This window comes from Vanessa cardui, chromosome 6, assembly GCF_905220365.1.
Source record: "Vanessa cardui chromosome 6, ilVanCard2.1, whole genome shotgun sequence".
NCBI classification, from domain to species: domain Eukaryota; kingdom Metazoa; phylum Arthropoda; class Insecta; order Lepidoptera; family Nymphalidae; genus Vanessa; species Vanessa cardui.
Window position 1 is genome coordinate 2,079,588 of NC_061128.1, and position 16,067 is coordinate 2,095,654.

Below are 16,067 nucleotides of genomic sequence, written 5' to 3' on the forward strand. Positions count from 1 at the left end.
TTATTATATGTGAACTTTGTATTTTTAATTTAAACCATTTTTTAATTTCTCCTCAATAATCTATATATCATTAATATTTTTAACGGCTTTCTTACACTTCATCATATGAATACATTATATTTATTAACTGCGTGGTTAAGGTATCGTTAAGGTGGTGAAGCTACTTGCCGCTAGATGGCGCTATAAATTTTAAATGTAAATAAAACCAACTAAACGCATGCTTCAGATGTTTTTTATTATTTTTCTTAAAACTATAATGAAAGATTTAAAATTTATCCAAAACAGTGTTGTCCTATGAATACGAATTTGTCACTTGTTCTTGGAATTTTAATACCTACAGTTTTTTAAACTTGAAATCTGAGATTTAGTGATAAATAATTTAAATCGTGGAGTAAGACTAATACTATTTTTAAATATGTACTCTATATAATTGTATGGACTAGTTTAATTTTTTTTATATAACATTAAAATGACAAGTGCGTATTCAATTTGTTTAATATGAGACGATATATTTAAAAAGAAATTGTGTGTTTCATGAAAATCTAGATAAATTATCTACGCTAACTTTATCACTAGGATTTTACAGTACAATAATTGCAATCTCACAAAACATAAAAAATAGTAATTATATTTTGTAATGAAGTTACTTTTGTAAAACAAAAAATGAATGGAGACGTTTTTAAGAACTAAGTTTAACAATTTGTATTCACAACAAAATTCGGGATTACAATTTACACTTGTCAAATAATTATTTTTTAAATGCGAGGACTAAAATATTGGCACTACAAGTAGTTACACCTTCGTTACATAAACCTTAAAAATATACAGAGTGGAACGTATAATTAGATTAATACTTATTTCATTAATATTATTTCACAGTGAAATGCCAATATAAAGTACGACACATATTTGATTGTTATAACATTATATAAATACACTTAAAGCAATGAGAATGTTAGCGATATTATTTAATACAAATTAAAATATTATTTTTTCATTTATATTAAATATTTAATTTTTATTTTAATTATTTGAACCAATATTTTTTAAACTTTGTGTTAAAAGCTGTTATTATCTTAAATGCTTACATTTTTGAATTATCTTACTGACTAGGTCGTTACTCTACATCATTTTGATTACAATTTCGAAAAAAATAATGTTTAGTATGTTATTATAATTTTAACAAATAGAAGTAAAAAAGTTTAAAAAAGGCAAAACGCCAATGAGGCAGTATCGTTACGTCAGAAGCGTAACACGGAACTGCATCCATTCTCATAGATAGTCTAGAAAGCCATTCATCTTAACTTATACTTCGACAGCCTAAGACTTAGTACACACGATTTATAGTAAATAAAATGTTCACTCGAAACTTCACTTTGAAGTAGGTACTTATTATAATAAAATATTTTATAAAAAAATAAATACTTGCGTAAATAACATAAGTCATAAAGAAGATTCTTTGCGCATCGGGTGGGTATCGTGGAAAAATGACACACGTAGTCTTTGTCGATTAGAAAAAGACTATTTATACAAAAAATAACAAGAAATGTGAAAAAAATAACTAAGCTTCGTGAGTAAAGCGAGTAATTTAAAGAGCTAAAACTACTAGAAAATGTTGTAATCTCTTTAATAATATAAAAAGTTACAACGGAATAAAGCCAAAAAGCAGCTTGCGTAAGTGCTAAAAGAAATTTAGGTTTTCGAAGCGCGAAAGTTTGGAGTGAGAGGAACTTAAGGAATACTTGCTGAATCTCATTCGGAAACAAATCTGAGGGATACTCATTACCAAATACCGCGGGTCGGTCGCGGGAGCACGACCGGCGCTGGCGGCGGCATCATGTCGAATTCTTCAACAATCGTCTTAGGGTGCAAAGCGCTGATGTTGTTATCTAAAGTGTATGTTTTCGCATGTGCTCGGACTATGGCTGGTTGTGATTCGTTGACGAGCCAGTCGTCTCTGTTGCGCATGCGCCTGCGTCGTGCAACCTGTCTGTCGCGCAGGTGTTGCAGGCGGGAGAGGTGCACTTTGATCTGCTGCGGGCTGAGACCAGTTCGCCCGGATTGCAGGATGTCAGCGTTGTACTTGTAAGAGCCCTCCGGATCGTGACGGTTCCATTGGTATCTGTAATGTAAATTGAAGCAACTATTAATTATTAGCGTCATTAATTCATCCTGAATTTTTAGCTTTTTTTTTTTAATGAAAACAATGTTCGCAATATTTACAAAATTATTTCTAAAATGACTTTAGAAATCCAGTGTTTATGTAACTTTATTGAGTCGCAAAAGAAATAACTGTTTACAGTCTTAGAAATCTAGGCTATTATAATGAAAAGTTCAATGTGCGAGTGAAAATGCCTTAGAGTAATTTAGTATATTCAATAAACACGTACCCTGGGAATGGTCTTGTGAGGCGTCTCTGCGCGTTGGGTCTAGATCTCTTCCTTAGTTCATTAGGTCGTAAGTCGTAAGCTTTCGGGTTGTTGCGAATCGGGTTCTTTGTTCCTCGTCGAAGTGGGTTAGGATGGAGATCGTAGGACTTGGGACTTAGCACTGGGTTACTGGTGACGTCATTGGTCCTCGGGTCATCGACTTCCCTGCTCACGCTGGGTGCGGTTATCTCGTTGATTTTCCCCATCCTCTGGTATCGTCTTCGGAGTTCTTTTAGTTTCGATTTCGGGACTTTCTTCAGTTTCGTCTGACAGATGAATTGACGGGGCTCAAAACAGTTGCGCGGTGCCCATCTTAAAATAAAAGTATAGTTCAAATATAACTTCAGTAATGTATTTTTATTTTATAATAATAGTTATAACGTATTATAACTATTGTAAACTATTTAAACCCGCGGCGTCCGCGTGTAATTTAACTTGTCATGGGAAGATAATGCAATCGTGCTCTTTTAAAGTTAAAAGTTATTTCAATATCAATACATATTTAAATATTGTATACAAAAATAGCGAATATATAGAAGCAGTGTTAGTCTAGTGAGCTGAATGTTTTTGTGTACCAAATTTCACCTGATTAAGTGCTTTAGCCTTGAAACTGTACCAGATAGACCAAGTTATTTTCGTATTTATTGTATTAAGCGTGGGTATTCAAGTCAAAATAACATGGCATTTAATTGTGGTCTCAATGTCGTCCTATAAGAACTCCGTATACATTAGATGCATAGTTTATTGCTGTCACGTAATGCTTAGAGTAAATTAGAAGGAACGGTGTATTACGAGCTTGAGGCGCCGCATGCGCCATGCATTTCTTATAAATGCCGACGATTTGAATGTCACGCACCGTCTTGCATATGAATGCATGTCGCAAAAAATGAGCGAAGACAATGAAATGCATAAGCCGAATTTCGATGTAATGTATATTTCATTATTATTTATTTAACTTGATGTATGAATAATTAGCTTATGTCAGGTACTCATTCTGTGAAATTCGATTTCAATGTACGAAGGTTTTCGATATGACAGTTAAAAAATAGAAATAATTTTATATTTTATTTATTTTTCATTTTGAGTTCTTGGTAGTCTCTTAAGCAATGATGAGATTTTTGTAATGATATATCATAATTGCTTGTTCAAACATCCGCATGAAATACATAAATATCAAACGAAATAATGTCGTTGTACGGACAATGAATTTGTTTGAAATTACATTCAGATAGACTATTAAGAGTAAAGGTCTACATAAGTTGTAAGATTATTTTAGGAACACTGTCACATATAATCAAGTCAATTGACAAAGGTGATGTGAACACACATCTGTTCGCTATGAATGCGAATTGAAGTGTAGGTCAAATGGTTTGACATTTAATTTACACTTCTAAGTAACGATCCATCAAGCATGTTCGTCATATGATTGTTCATTGTTCATTTAAGCTACCTTTCCACAACATATGTTCATTAATATAGCGCAACCGAGGCTAGCCATGATGATGATTGCGGCTTAAAACCCAGGCAAGCCACTGAATATTCATGTGCTTAATTTGTGTTTATAATTCATCTCATATTCGGTGGTAAAGGAAAATATTGAGAAGAAACCTGCCAACCCGCATTGGAGTAGCGTGGTGGAATATGCTCCTAACCTTCTCCTAAAAGCGCAGCAGTTTAAAATTTACAGGCTGTATATCGCTATGGGGCTAGCTAGACTGAAAGCGTATAGTGTTAATTCTTCAAAAATTCTACAGCCACTGTAATCGATACTAATATTATAAAAGAGCATGAAACTCTAATTGTCTGTCTGTTATTTCATGCCCAAACCATTGAATCTAATATAAATTGGTATTAAGCAAGCAACTGCCAACTAACCAAGGAATGACAGGATAGGCTACCTCACAACAAAAACGCGAGCGAAGCCGTGGATGAGTTACTGCTTTTACTGTCAACTGGTTAGATGTTTTTTTTTTCTCGCTGGATAAACGCATTACGATTAACTGGTTAGATATAACCTAACAATATTCTAAAATTGTTATTGTTACATTGCTTGAGATACAATACGTTATGTTTGCGTGTTTTATTTATTTTATAATTGTAAATTTTTGTAACTTGTAGGTAATTTTAATAATTAATACTTTTTTTAACATAGCTCACACAATAAATAGCATAATTACCTAAAGTACTAATTTTAACAATGACAAAGATAAATATATATACATAAATCGTGAATACTCAATAAATTAACCCCAGAAATAATTAGACTGGATCAAGCGATATATAGCTGAGTATAGCGCGATATGACTGACTTCAGTGGGCGGACATCCTTATAGCTTCGGATCTAAATTAGAAATCTGAGTCTCTAGAACGATAATAACATGTTTAATTTACAACCACTTTTAAAAAATTCCGAGAACAATAAATAGTTGTTGTATTTCATTTTAGATATTCGAAATCCTGTCATTCTAAATTTGAAAATTAATAATATTCTCAAAACTAATATTTTCATATTTCCGACACAAGGTCAGTTTTATAAATAATGTCCATTACAAATAGACAGAGGATTCACGTTTACTAATTGGATTTTAATATTTTATCTTGAAACTATATTTTTCATTCAAAATTAAAATTAAAATATACTTTGACAAGAACTTTTGTATCGTTATTTAACAACTTCATTAAGTGAAGCTACCACCGGTTCGGAATGTAAATTCTACCGAGAAGAATCACCAAGAAAATTAGTAGTTACTCTTTTTCAACATTTAGAAAACCAAGTCATGCTAGTTAAAGAAAATTATCGCCACGCTAGGCTTTTTTATCGTCTGTATAATTTTGTTTTGAATAATATGCCTTTTATACGAATGTCTATTTTACAAATGAATTAAATTGTTGAAACGGCAAAGTTAAAAGTGCCTGCGGAATTTTAATAAATTATATAACACACAGACGCACATTAAGTGTATATAACATTATTCAAAACTGATATTTTCATATTTCTTAACCTCAACATATTTATATCGAGAGGTTTTACTGAGAGTCAAATTATATTTACATACTTTCAAACTAACGGCTCATTCACAAAGCGCAAACGTCCCTAAAATCGTTGGACCCTTGAATTCGCTTCGAATGAATACAATCCTTGGATAAGTGTAATAATAACATCTGTGGTATTAAGGGCTCACAATAGCCCTGCGCTGTTTCAACACGATGGAATCGTTAAATTTTATATCGTTTTCGTATAAACGTTCCTTGTTTAACAATAAATGTTAATCGATCGTTTTATTTCAATATTTTCAACGGTACAATTAAAGAGAGTCAGCGTATCGTACACTTTGCTGGTTATTCGATTCCGAAAGTATTTCGATAGAATTGCTTTTACTTCGTTTTTCACATTGTCATTAATATATAACATACATATTATTAAAAGCTAAAAATCAATCGATCCTACAAGAGATATATAATAAGAGAAAGCTATGAATAAATGGAAAATACGTGATATTCTATAGTCCTGTTGTTATTGGATTGTGTGTCTCGGTTTAGGGCTGGATACGATGTGTCACCGTGTTTAATCTACTTATACTTCTGACCTTGATTCCCCCTCGCTTATTTTAGTCACGAAATGGACATTTGTCCAGAGTTAATGCAGTTTTGATCATAGGCACATTTGTACGTAAGTTATTGACGACTTACGTGCGCTGTGTGCAGTTGGCATTCGCATGTTTGTAATGTGACGTTGACATATAACAAACAAATATGTGGTTAAATATTTTATATATTACATCTTTGATTTATGAATGGAAAATAACTTTGAAAATTTTATTGCATTTTTGCAGTTTCATTAAAACTTTGAATATTGTTCTTAATACTCGTAAAGGGCTTTTATTTTATGGTATAGGTAGGTTGACTAGCATATGGGCCCCCTGATGGTAAGTGGTCACCATCACCCATAGACAATGACGCTGTAAGAAATATTAACTATTCCTTACATCGTCAATGTGCCACCAACCTTTCGAACTAAGATGTTATGTCCCTTGTGCCTGTAGTTACACTGGCTCACACAATACTGAGTACTGTTATTTGGCGGTAGAATAATTGATGAGTGGGTGGTACCTACCCAGACGGGCTTGCACAAGGACCTGCCACCAAGGATAGTACAGACAGGGTAGTATTAGATCATCGTTTTTAATTAATTTATTTTTAATTTGTAGAACAATTTATAATAATTATTTAAATAAAATAGGTATGTCCAAATATTGACCATTGAAAAGTGATGTAGACAATACTTTAGCTTAATTGTCAAACGATCAATCTTTGTCATTGTCCTTCGACCAATTGACAGACGATTAAATTGGATGAAAGCGAATTTCGAAATAGCATCAACATAAATTGTCGAATGCGCTTTGTCTGGTCCCTCGGGGGCAAAGATTATTTCGGCAACAACATGTAGGACACATAAATACACATATGAGTTCGTTTAGAAGGCATAGAAAAAGAAAAAATATAACAAAATTACAAAAGTTCTTTTTTTTATTTTCAACGTAAATGTATAACAGGCATACAGAGTAGTAATTTTTTGTATACGTAACAGTAAATATTAACGATTAATTTTAAACCACCGTTTGTAATATTTAAAACTATCCAAGATTCTTGTCAAACGTGAAAAAGGAGGTTGACTTTAGTAATCCGTTCTCACTTGTGAGCCAGGAAATAAGATAGATTACAGTGCTTCTGATATAGACCGTTTTTATTTATATTTATTTTGTAATAAAATGTTGTGGAATTTATATGTAAGAAATAAAATTAATAGTAAAACCATACTAACTTTATAGAGTTTTGAAATGTTGACTTATAATAAAGTGTTACGTTGATTTTGTAAGTGGGTTAAATACTTCGAAATAAAAGTATACAATGCGCTATGAATCATGTGACCTATAAGCCAGTATCGAATGGCCCGTGCCGAGATGGCCCAGTGGTTATAATGCGTGCATCTTAACCGTTCAAACTCAGGCAAGCAGCACTGAAGTTTAATTTGCCTTAGCGGTGAAGGAAAACATCGCCAGGAAACCTTGCATGTGTCTTATTTCAACGAAATTGTGCCACACGTCAATCCACCAACCGGTATTATAGTTACGTGGTAGAACATACTACAAAAATTCCTCATAGGGAAGAGATCTTAGCCCAGCAGTGGGAAATTATATGATTTTAAAATACAGTACAGTCATTTTAAGGCCAAAATTCACGAAATTCTACTACGTTAAAAACTCATAAAATTTAGTTTTTCTTAGAACTATTACTACTTTAAACGTTATATCTATAAAGATATAACGCTTAAAGTAATCTAACATTACACTTAAAATCGTAAGACATGTTCCCTTCCATAATCATTTATTTTCATGTTCATCTTAAACATTTATCCGCTCCATAAATTTTATGGGGATTATAATGAGTGATATTAAATATGAGATAAAAATAATCGTAATCGATTTCAAAACAAATATTTCGGACCGTTTATTTCATTATCGATTTAAATGAGCAATTAAAATAAAATAATTGCCTTGTGTTTTTGTCTTTTAGTCAACTTTATAAGCATAATAGTTGTCGCCCACGGCTTCGCTCGCCTTTTAGGGGTTTGTTGTATGTATAAGGCAAAAAAGTAGCCTATGTCCTTCGTTGGCATTCAAATTTGCTTCACGCCATATTTTATAAAATTTGGTTCAGCGGTTTGGCCGTGAAAGAGCGCCAGACAGACAGAATTGCTTACACATTTATAATATTAGTATTATATGTATGTAGATATAAAGAAGGCAACTCATACGATAGGTAAATAAAATACGTTACCTATATAGCAATTCTGGAGTCATAGCTATACAGTGCCACTGCAGCTCTTCGGGAGACAACTTCTTCATTTTGGAGAAAGACTGATAGTGCATCTGTCGCAGTTCGCCACCCCACTTCCATGCTCGAGAACCGTAGTCATAAATACCGCCGATCCAACGACTTGCCTTCTCTGAAAATCAAATATCATAAATAATAGTGATATTTAATGTAGAATCACATATAGGCAGAATAATTTTGTCATGTCTTTTACGTTATGGGATATTATATAATTAATTTTGTTTCATTAATATGTGTAAACTATGTTATATTTTCCAAGTGTACCTATATCTTACTGGGAATTTTAAAAAGTAATATATATATATATATATGAAGAGATTTTATGAGCTATTTGTAAAAAAATACAATTCAATCAAAACATATTATACTTAAAATCTTTGGATCTTGTCGAATGATATCTAGGATTCAATAAGCTTATGGAAGTGTTATAGAAGTGATCTGTTCTTTAAAAAGAAATTTGCTAGATTTCAGACAATTGGAACGCTGAGGGTATTTTGCAAGTTGTAGTTAAATTTGATTACTCACCAACATCTTGTTTATTGAGGTAGTTTCTTAAGTTTCTGTCTTCCCATCTGGCCGGTACGGATAGACTGCTATCTCGGTCCTAGAACGAAAATAAACATGATGATGATATTATCTTATATTACAACATCTATACCTATGTGTATCGAAAATACAGATTAATAATGCGTAATATTTGGAGTGACGAGTTATGTTTACTGGAGACAAAACAATTTCATTATTTCCTTATATCCTTTTTTTATTTATTTATATATTGTTCTACGTACGTTTTTACAAATGAAAATAAATATATTAATTTATTTCTATCTAAATATATTTCCAATTCTTTCAAGTTTAAGATTAAAACATAAAAAATAATAATTAGTACAGTTTATTTTATCTTAATCGCTGCTATTCGTCGCCGTTACACCTTGAAATGTCAAAATGTTTGATCAGAGTGACTGATGATGAACAAGGCGACCTAGATAAAATGCTTTAAATTATAAAGAAAACAGATTCCCAGAGATTATTCTATATTTATTTTTATTATATAACTAAATTAAAATAGATTTCCTCCGAAGCTTTCTACCGAATAGTTTTCCAATACATAATGTTTATGTAAAAATCAAAGTTAATTTGTTGGCCATTTGTTTCGTGGAGGAATAAACACACATTAAATCATTAACAATATATATTATGCAATACTTAACTCTAAATGTTCAGTACAGTAAAGGTTTTCGAACGTATTCGTTTTATCTGGTTTAATTTTTCAGGTAAGTCTAGATAGTTATAAATGGAACGATTGTTATACTGTTAATCAAGTGTTAAATGAAGGAGTAATTGTATTAATTATGTTTATGCTATCCTTTCTGATTACTCAAAAGAGAAAGGGAAAGCAAATTTTTTGGTTCTGTTAATTTCGAGAATGACAGTGGAATCGGGACGAATATTTATAAATAGATAGACGATACATAAAGCTTTCTTTATACAAATATTTCGACTGACAACATTTGTGCTATCTGATTTACGATGGGCGGGTCATTCCCGTTGCGAGAGAAACTTTGTAACAATAACTAGTGAAACTAACACAGACATCGAAACATGTTTTAACGGCCAATGAATAACAATATTGCTTGAAGACAAAACATGGCGGTTTTGAGAATTTACAAAGTTTAAGTTATTTAGGTGTTTCCTGTTTCATTTTCACCTGCGGTTTTAACAATATACCTACACTTTTATGATAATTTAAAATTGTATTACGTCATTGTATGGTAATATCAATATTTTGTGATAGTATTGGTGAATGTTGTTTTCTTAGTAAAAATTATATATTATGTGCCATACATTCGTATTCGCAGAACGGTTTCTAATAGTTTTACAATAATAACACCACACAATAATCTATTTCAATAACGTACCCATTTAACGAAATTACAAAACTATTAATATACCTTGGTTATGAAGTATATGAAACATGAATGATTGTTCATCTATCTGATAATTTTCGTCAGTAACATTCCTATGTTTCTATGCAGGATAAATATTAATTTAATTGAATTTTATGCCACTTCTTGATTCACTTAGATTCTAATTCAGATTCTACATTCGAACGATCGGTAAGTTTCAATGTAATAAATTAAGTATGGATTTTATATTTTTGATGGGAATTTATCATTTATTCTACAATAGTACGGGATCTTTATTATCAGTACTTGCACGATTTAAGGATATAATAAGTTAAGGAGGAATATAAAGAGCTTATAACATTTAAAATTGAAATCGACAAGGTGCCATCGATTATATATTTGTAAAGATCAGGCATTTTATTAATTTAGTACATTAAAAATAGATGTTATTCTAACTTAATTTAGATATGAGAAATTTAATATTGTAACCATTATTTGATAATACATGGTAATGAGTTTTATTTTAATTGTCATCGTTTACTGCATTCGTAGTTGTAAAAATTACAACAAATCGATCAGACAGTGGAGGTCACCAGACGTATGTGACTCGCATCCTTTTTTGCCCATTCTATTTCCCGTTATATGTTTATCGAACAAATGACATATTGTCATGTCATTTTCTATATACCATTGTTAATATCTTGGTCGCATATTTAAATATAATAGAACCGTAATTGGTTTATTACAATATATAAATATTAAATAATTATATTGTATACATTTATAAAGTATTAATCATACATAATTTCAACTTATCAATTATTTTACCTATTACTGCAATTTATTATTTTATTTTATTGTGTTATTTTGTATTTATACGTCGATAAAACTTAGTACCTTTTGTGTGTCACAAAGAGAATCGTCATTTAACTTATCTGAAGTTTAAATTCTACTGAGAAGAATCGATGATAAATTTACTACTTACTTTACTGATTCAAATCAAATCAGATCGAAATATGCTTTATTCGAGTAAGCTTTTACAAGCACTTTTGAATCGTAATAATTGCGTATTCAACATATTTTTTAGAGTCTTCCTAAGTTAAATGAAATGAAAAATATTAGAATACTTTAAAGTCGATTAACGATTATATCATGTAGTTATAGTTATTGATATATTTAAACCCCATAAACCCCACGGGAAGCACTACCTTTCAAACAAAAAAAAATTATCAAAATCGGTCCACCCAGTGAAAAGTTATGAGGTAACAAACATAAAAAAAAAATACAGACGAATTGATAACCTCCTCCTTTTGGAAGTCGGTTGAAAAGGCTATTTAATTTCATTGTAAACTGCAAGTTACTCGTCTACACTTGGAGCCAAGATGATTAAACCTTTTCAAAAAAAGTTTATTGTTTCATATTATATATTAGTTAGGAGTTAAGTTAAAAGTTACGTTTGAATAGAATTTTGTCGATATCAATTTACTTTCATTTTATAACTTTCATGTGAAGTGATTATAGGAATAATCACTAGGACAAAAATCAGTCTACGGTTTTATTACATAAGATATATATTCTAATCGTTATTAATAAATTAATATTGTGTATCTTCTTCAAAAGCAACGAACGTTAATTTCACGTCTCAGTAGTACTAAATATTCATCCCGGATTTATCCGACGAATATATCGAACACATAAACAATATTAGCGCGGCCTCATCAGTTCGCTTTGATTATCATTAGTATTCGTCTCATTTAAATCGACCTCTTGCTCCGATCATGATGTCATCAGATCCCGTCATTGGCAATTGTCCCACTTCGCCATCACTGGAGTTAATATTGACCATTTCTAAAGCACTTCTTTGTTTCAATACGCCGCTGACAACTCAATTACGAGTATCGGTATTCTTGGAACAAAAACCATCGTGTCGCTAAGCTTGGTAAAATCTTTGTTGGATTTTAAACCCTACCATAATCTTAGTATGGTTTAGTTATCTGATTAGTGGTAGAAAGTCTTTTGTATTTACTAGTGACAATCAAAGACAAACCTCTTAAAAGTTAATGCTTTCTTTTAAATTGATAAATTATGTTCAAAATATTATGGTTTGCTTTTATTTACAATTGGTTAGCTAGTTTTGATCATCATAATGAAATTAATCTGGTTTATTTCAAGCTTATATTTATGAGTAATCTCTTGGTAGGTATATGACCTTTTTAAATAAACTGTATACTTTACATTTATGTTGTTAACCTAATTTTAGATGACACATATTTTGAACATAGTTCATGAATCATGAAACTATTTCCATGAGCTGTAAATAAAAAAAATGGTGTCACACATTATTCATGATACACTTTACACGATAAGATCATATTCGATATAAAATTCATCATCACTATATTTTACAAGTAAATTACACTTACATATTTATGGAGCATAAATGATAAAATTCGTGTCAACTGGGTTGTAAAGGGTTATAACTGGCTGAAATTAGTGTTACTAAACTGTTTGGATTCCTGTATTCTAGTTTATAATTAAAATTAGGTCATAGTAAGCGGAACATTACCTAAGTTAATAGCGATGTCGCCACTAGTGACAACACAGCTTTCTTTTTCGGAGTAACCCTGAATGTCCATTGTCAAGCGTCACTCGTTATCAAATTTAGGGGTTATTTATGATTGTACTGGCATTGTTATCTATACTAATATTATAAATGTGAAAATAACTCTGTTTGTCTGTCTGTCGCCCTTTTACGACCAAACCAATGAACCGAATTTGATGAAATTTGGCGTGAAGTTAATTTAAACTTCAAGGAAGGACATGTTTCGCCTAACTCCAACCAACTCCCTAAAACGCGAGCGAAGCCGAGGGCGACAACTAGCTTATAACAAATATAGGATTTTGTATTTTACATTATTAATGAATGGAACATTCTCAATTCCATATATTTTGACGTATGTTGCAATATTACATTAAACTTATTTGAAAAGTAAGGTGAAGCCGTAACGTCTAGTAAAGTAAAGTCAAGTAACAGGCTGTAAATTTCCCACTGCTGGGCTAATGGCCTTCTCTCCCATTAAGGAGAGGGCTTGAAACATATTCCACCACGCTGTTCCAATGCGGGTTGGTGGAATGCGCATGTGGCAGAATTTCATTGAAATTAGACATATGCAGGTTTCCTCACGATGTTTTCCTTTACCGCCGAACATGAATGAGATGAGAGATGAGATGAATTATAAACACAAATTAAGCACATGTATATAGTGGTGCTGGCCTAGGTTTGAACCCGAAATCACCCGTTAAGATGCACGTGTTCTAAACACTGGGCCATCTCGGCTCAGTAACGTCTACCGTGGATGAAATAGTATGCTAGTATATACTAGGTGTCTATAAAATTATTTGCGACTTTTATCAGATCATTATCGTGATCATTGTTCTAAAATAATACTCGGATAATCTCTAGAAGATCTAGGCATTATCGGTATTATCGTTTACAACTGATTATTTTGATGGGCGTTGATAAGCTCTTCCTAGAAATGCATCAGCGAAGGCCGTCATTATTGACTTACTTTCCAGATAAGAAAGTAGGTTAGTTTATAAAAAAATACATTTTTTATGTAATAACTTATATGTTTATGACTCGAATAAGCCTTGAGTAGTTTCTTTACTTAATGTTGGTTCAAGCAAATTACATATATTATACAGTTAAGAAACTGAAGACGCGAAGGGGGTACATTGTGTGCTTTGTTATGAAAAGTGAAGGTGCTGTACATCCCGTAGCGCCGAAGGCCGCTGAATTTCGAAAAGGTTGGTAAATAGCTGATTTTGAGGTATGAGTTATAATTTTTGCCAATATCTTAGAAACGGAGCAGATTCACGTAATCAGAATGGTACCAGGATATAGGGAGAATACTCATACCCTAAGGCAGATAATCAGGGTGTAATGGTATCATGCGAAAGCGATCTTGTTGTGTTCGCTGAAGAGAGGGTAAAAAGGGTAAAGATAAGAACACTTACGAGGTGAAAAAGTGAACTGACAAACCTAACCTAATTATCACTTTTATAATTTTTAAGGGGTCCAAAGCCATGGACCTCTTTAATATTACTCAGGATACTACTGATAAAGAACGATAGAAAAAAATTGAAGCACTTTCGAGATGAAGCCGTGAATTTACCCGATCTGATTAGTGTATTATTGCAATAAGGAAACAAACAAACATACTTTCGCATTCAAAGATTTATTAATATATGTTCATAATAAGCAAAAACGTCTTGCAGTGTTTTAATTTTTTTTTTGTTTTCGCAAGCCATGCCGCGCGATGTTGAAAGTCGTAAAGGTAGTTACCGTTCGAAGTTCGATTTCGTACCAAAGCAAAAGCAGAACCTTAAGATTAACATTTGATAAATGTGAAATTGACCAGATTAATATAAAGTAACTTATCAAATAATTTAACACTTCTAGATAATGTTGATTACAATATACTAATTATTTGCTTTTTAAAAACACAATACAGTGAGCGTTTTTGTTAAGTAGTTTGAAATTAGACTATGAGATTTATGATTAATACCATCGCGAAGTTCAATGTGTAGTTTGAGGTATACCGATTGTTCATTGTTCGCGGTTTGACGATGATCGCCAACACCTGCTACGTTCACTCGTTTATTTTAAATTCACGAAGAAACTTGGCAGTCTTGTAGCGTAAACAATCTATGTAACAGCTGGTGCAAGAAAACATTAGTTATGAATTCAAAAGGTTATATTTCGAGCTAATTCAAACGAAGGCCGCGTTGTAACTGATTTAGTTACGTTGTAAAACACTAATCTCCGGCTTACATATTGGAACTAAATCAAAATGAAATTCATAAACCAAAATTCATGAAGGTGCCATATTCATGAGGACAGCTTTTAATATTTCGCGTTCTATATTCAAATAAAATATAATTCTTTCTTAGCCGCTATACCGATTCATAATTATATTGAAATCTAGCTAGACCGCGACCTTGTACGCATTTAAATTAAAAAAAAAAAAGAAATTGTAGCCTAAGTCAATCCCTGTTATATCAGTTATCTGCCAGTGAAAGTGCCATCGAAATCGGTACTACTGTTTCAGAGATAAACCGGAACAGACAGACAGACAGACCGACAAAAATTATAAAAAATGTTATTTTGGTACATGGACCGTGTATGAGAGAAAGAAGAGCTATTTTAATATTACAAAGAGACACTCCAATTTTATGATATGTATAGATTTTTTACTATTTTGAATAAAATAGAAGCCTTAATGTCCGGTTCCGATATGTCTAAGTTGTAAACGAAAGCAACGAAATCCAAATGCGTCCCGAATCGTTCTTGACCCGATGAATCATGAATCACTTTAGCACAGTAGTACAGTCGATAAGTCTCTCGATTCATTTTCTATTTATAGTCTTAGAAAAAAATGCAATACGCTTTCAGCTTACTGCAATTTCTAGATTCATATGTTCATCGTCATGTGTAACGCAGTGTGCAGTGAAGACGTCTTAACGTCTACAATTTATGAGCATTTCGTCTGCAGTGTCTGGAGTTTCCTTCAGCATTCCGATTCGATATGTGTTCAATGATATCTTTGGTATATTTGTCTGGAACTCTATACCAAATATATAAAATTGTAGCTGAGACGTTCATAATCTCTGTACTCTTACACTGTTCTTTTGTCGCAAGTTAGACTTTGAGTCTGTTTCTAATATTAATATGAGAATAATTTGAAATAATTCATATTTTTTTGGCAAATGTCATGGAGTGGATTTGAACGACACCTATATTGTCTATGAATAATTTAATTAGTTAAACTTTGTT

At 32.0% G+C, this 16,067-nt stretch overlaps 1 protein-coding gene across 2 annotated transcripts in view; it reads right to left on the reverse strand.

Annotated features, from left to right (window-relative positions):
- Positions 1–216: 216 nt before the first annotated feature.
- LOC124530663 overlaps positions 217–16,067 on the reverse strand; it is a 125,877-nt gene continuing 110,026 nt past the window's right edge. For both annotated transcript variants that reach the window (XM_047104912.1, XM_047104914.1), the window contains exons 4-7: positions 8,850–8,928; positions 8,268–8,436; positions 2,391–2,741; positions 217–2,122 (exon numbers count right to left, since the gene is read on the reverse strand). In XM_047104912.1, coding sequence (XP_046960868.1) covers positions 1,783–2,122; positions 2,391–2,741; positions 8,268–8,436; positions 8,850–8,928 — 939 coding nt within the window. In that variant the 3' untranslated portion in view covers positions 217–1,782. The remainder of the gene's footprint in view (positions 2,123–2,390; positions 2,742–8,267; positions 8,437–8,849; positions 8,929–16,067) is intronic.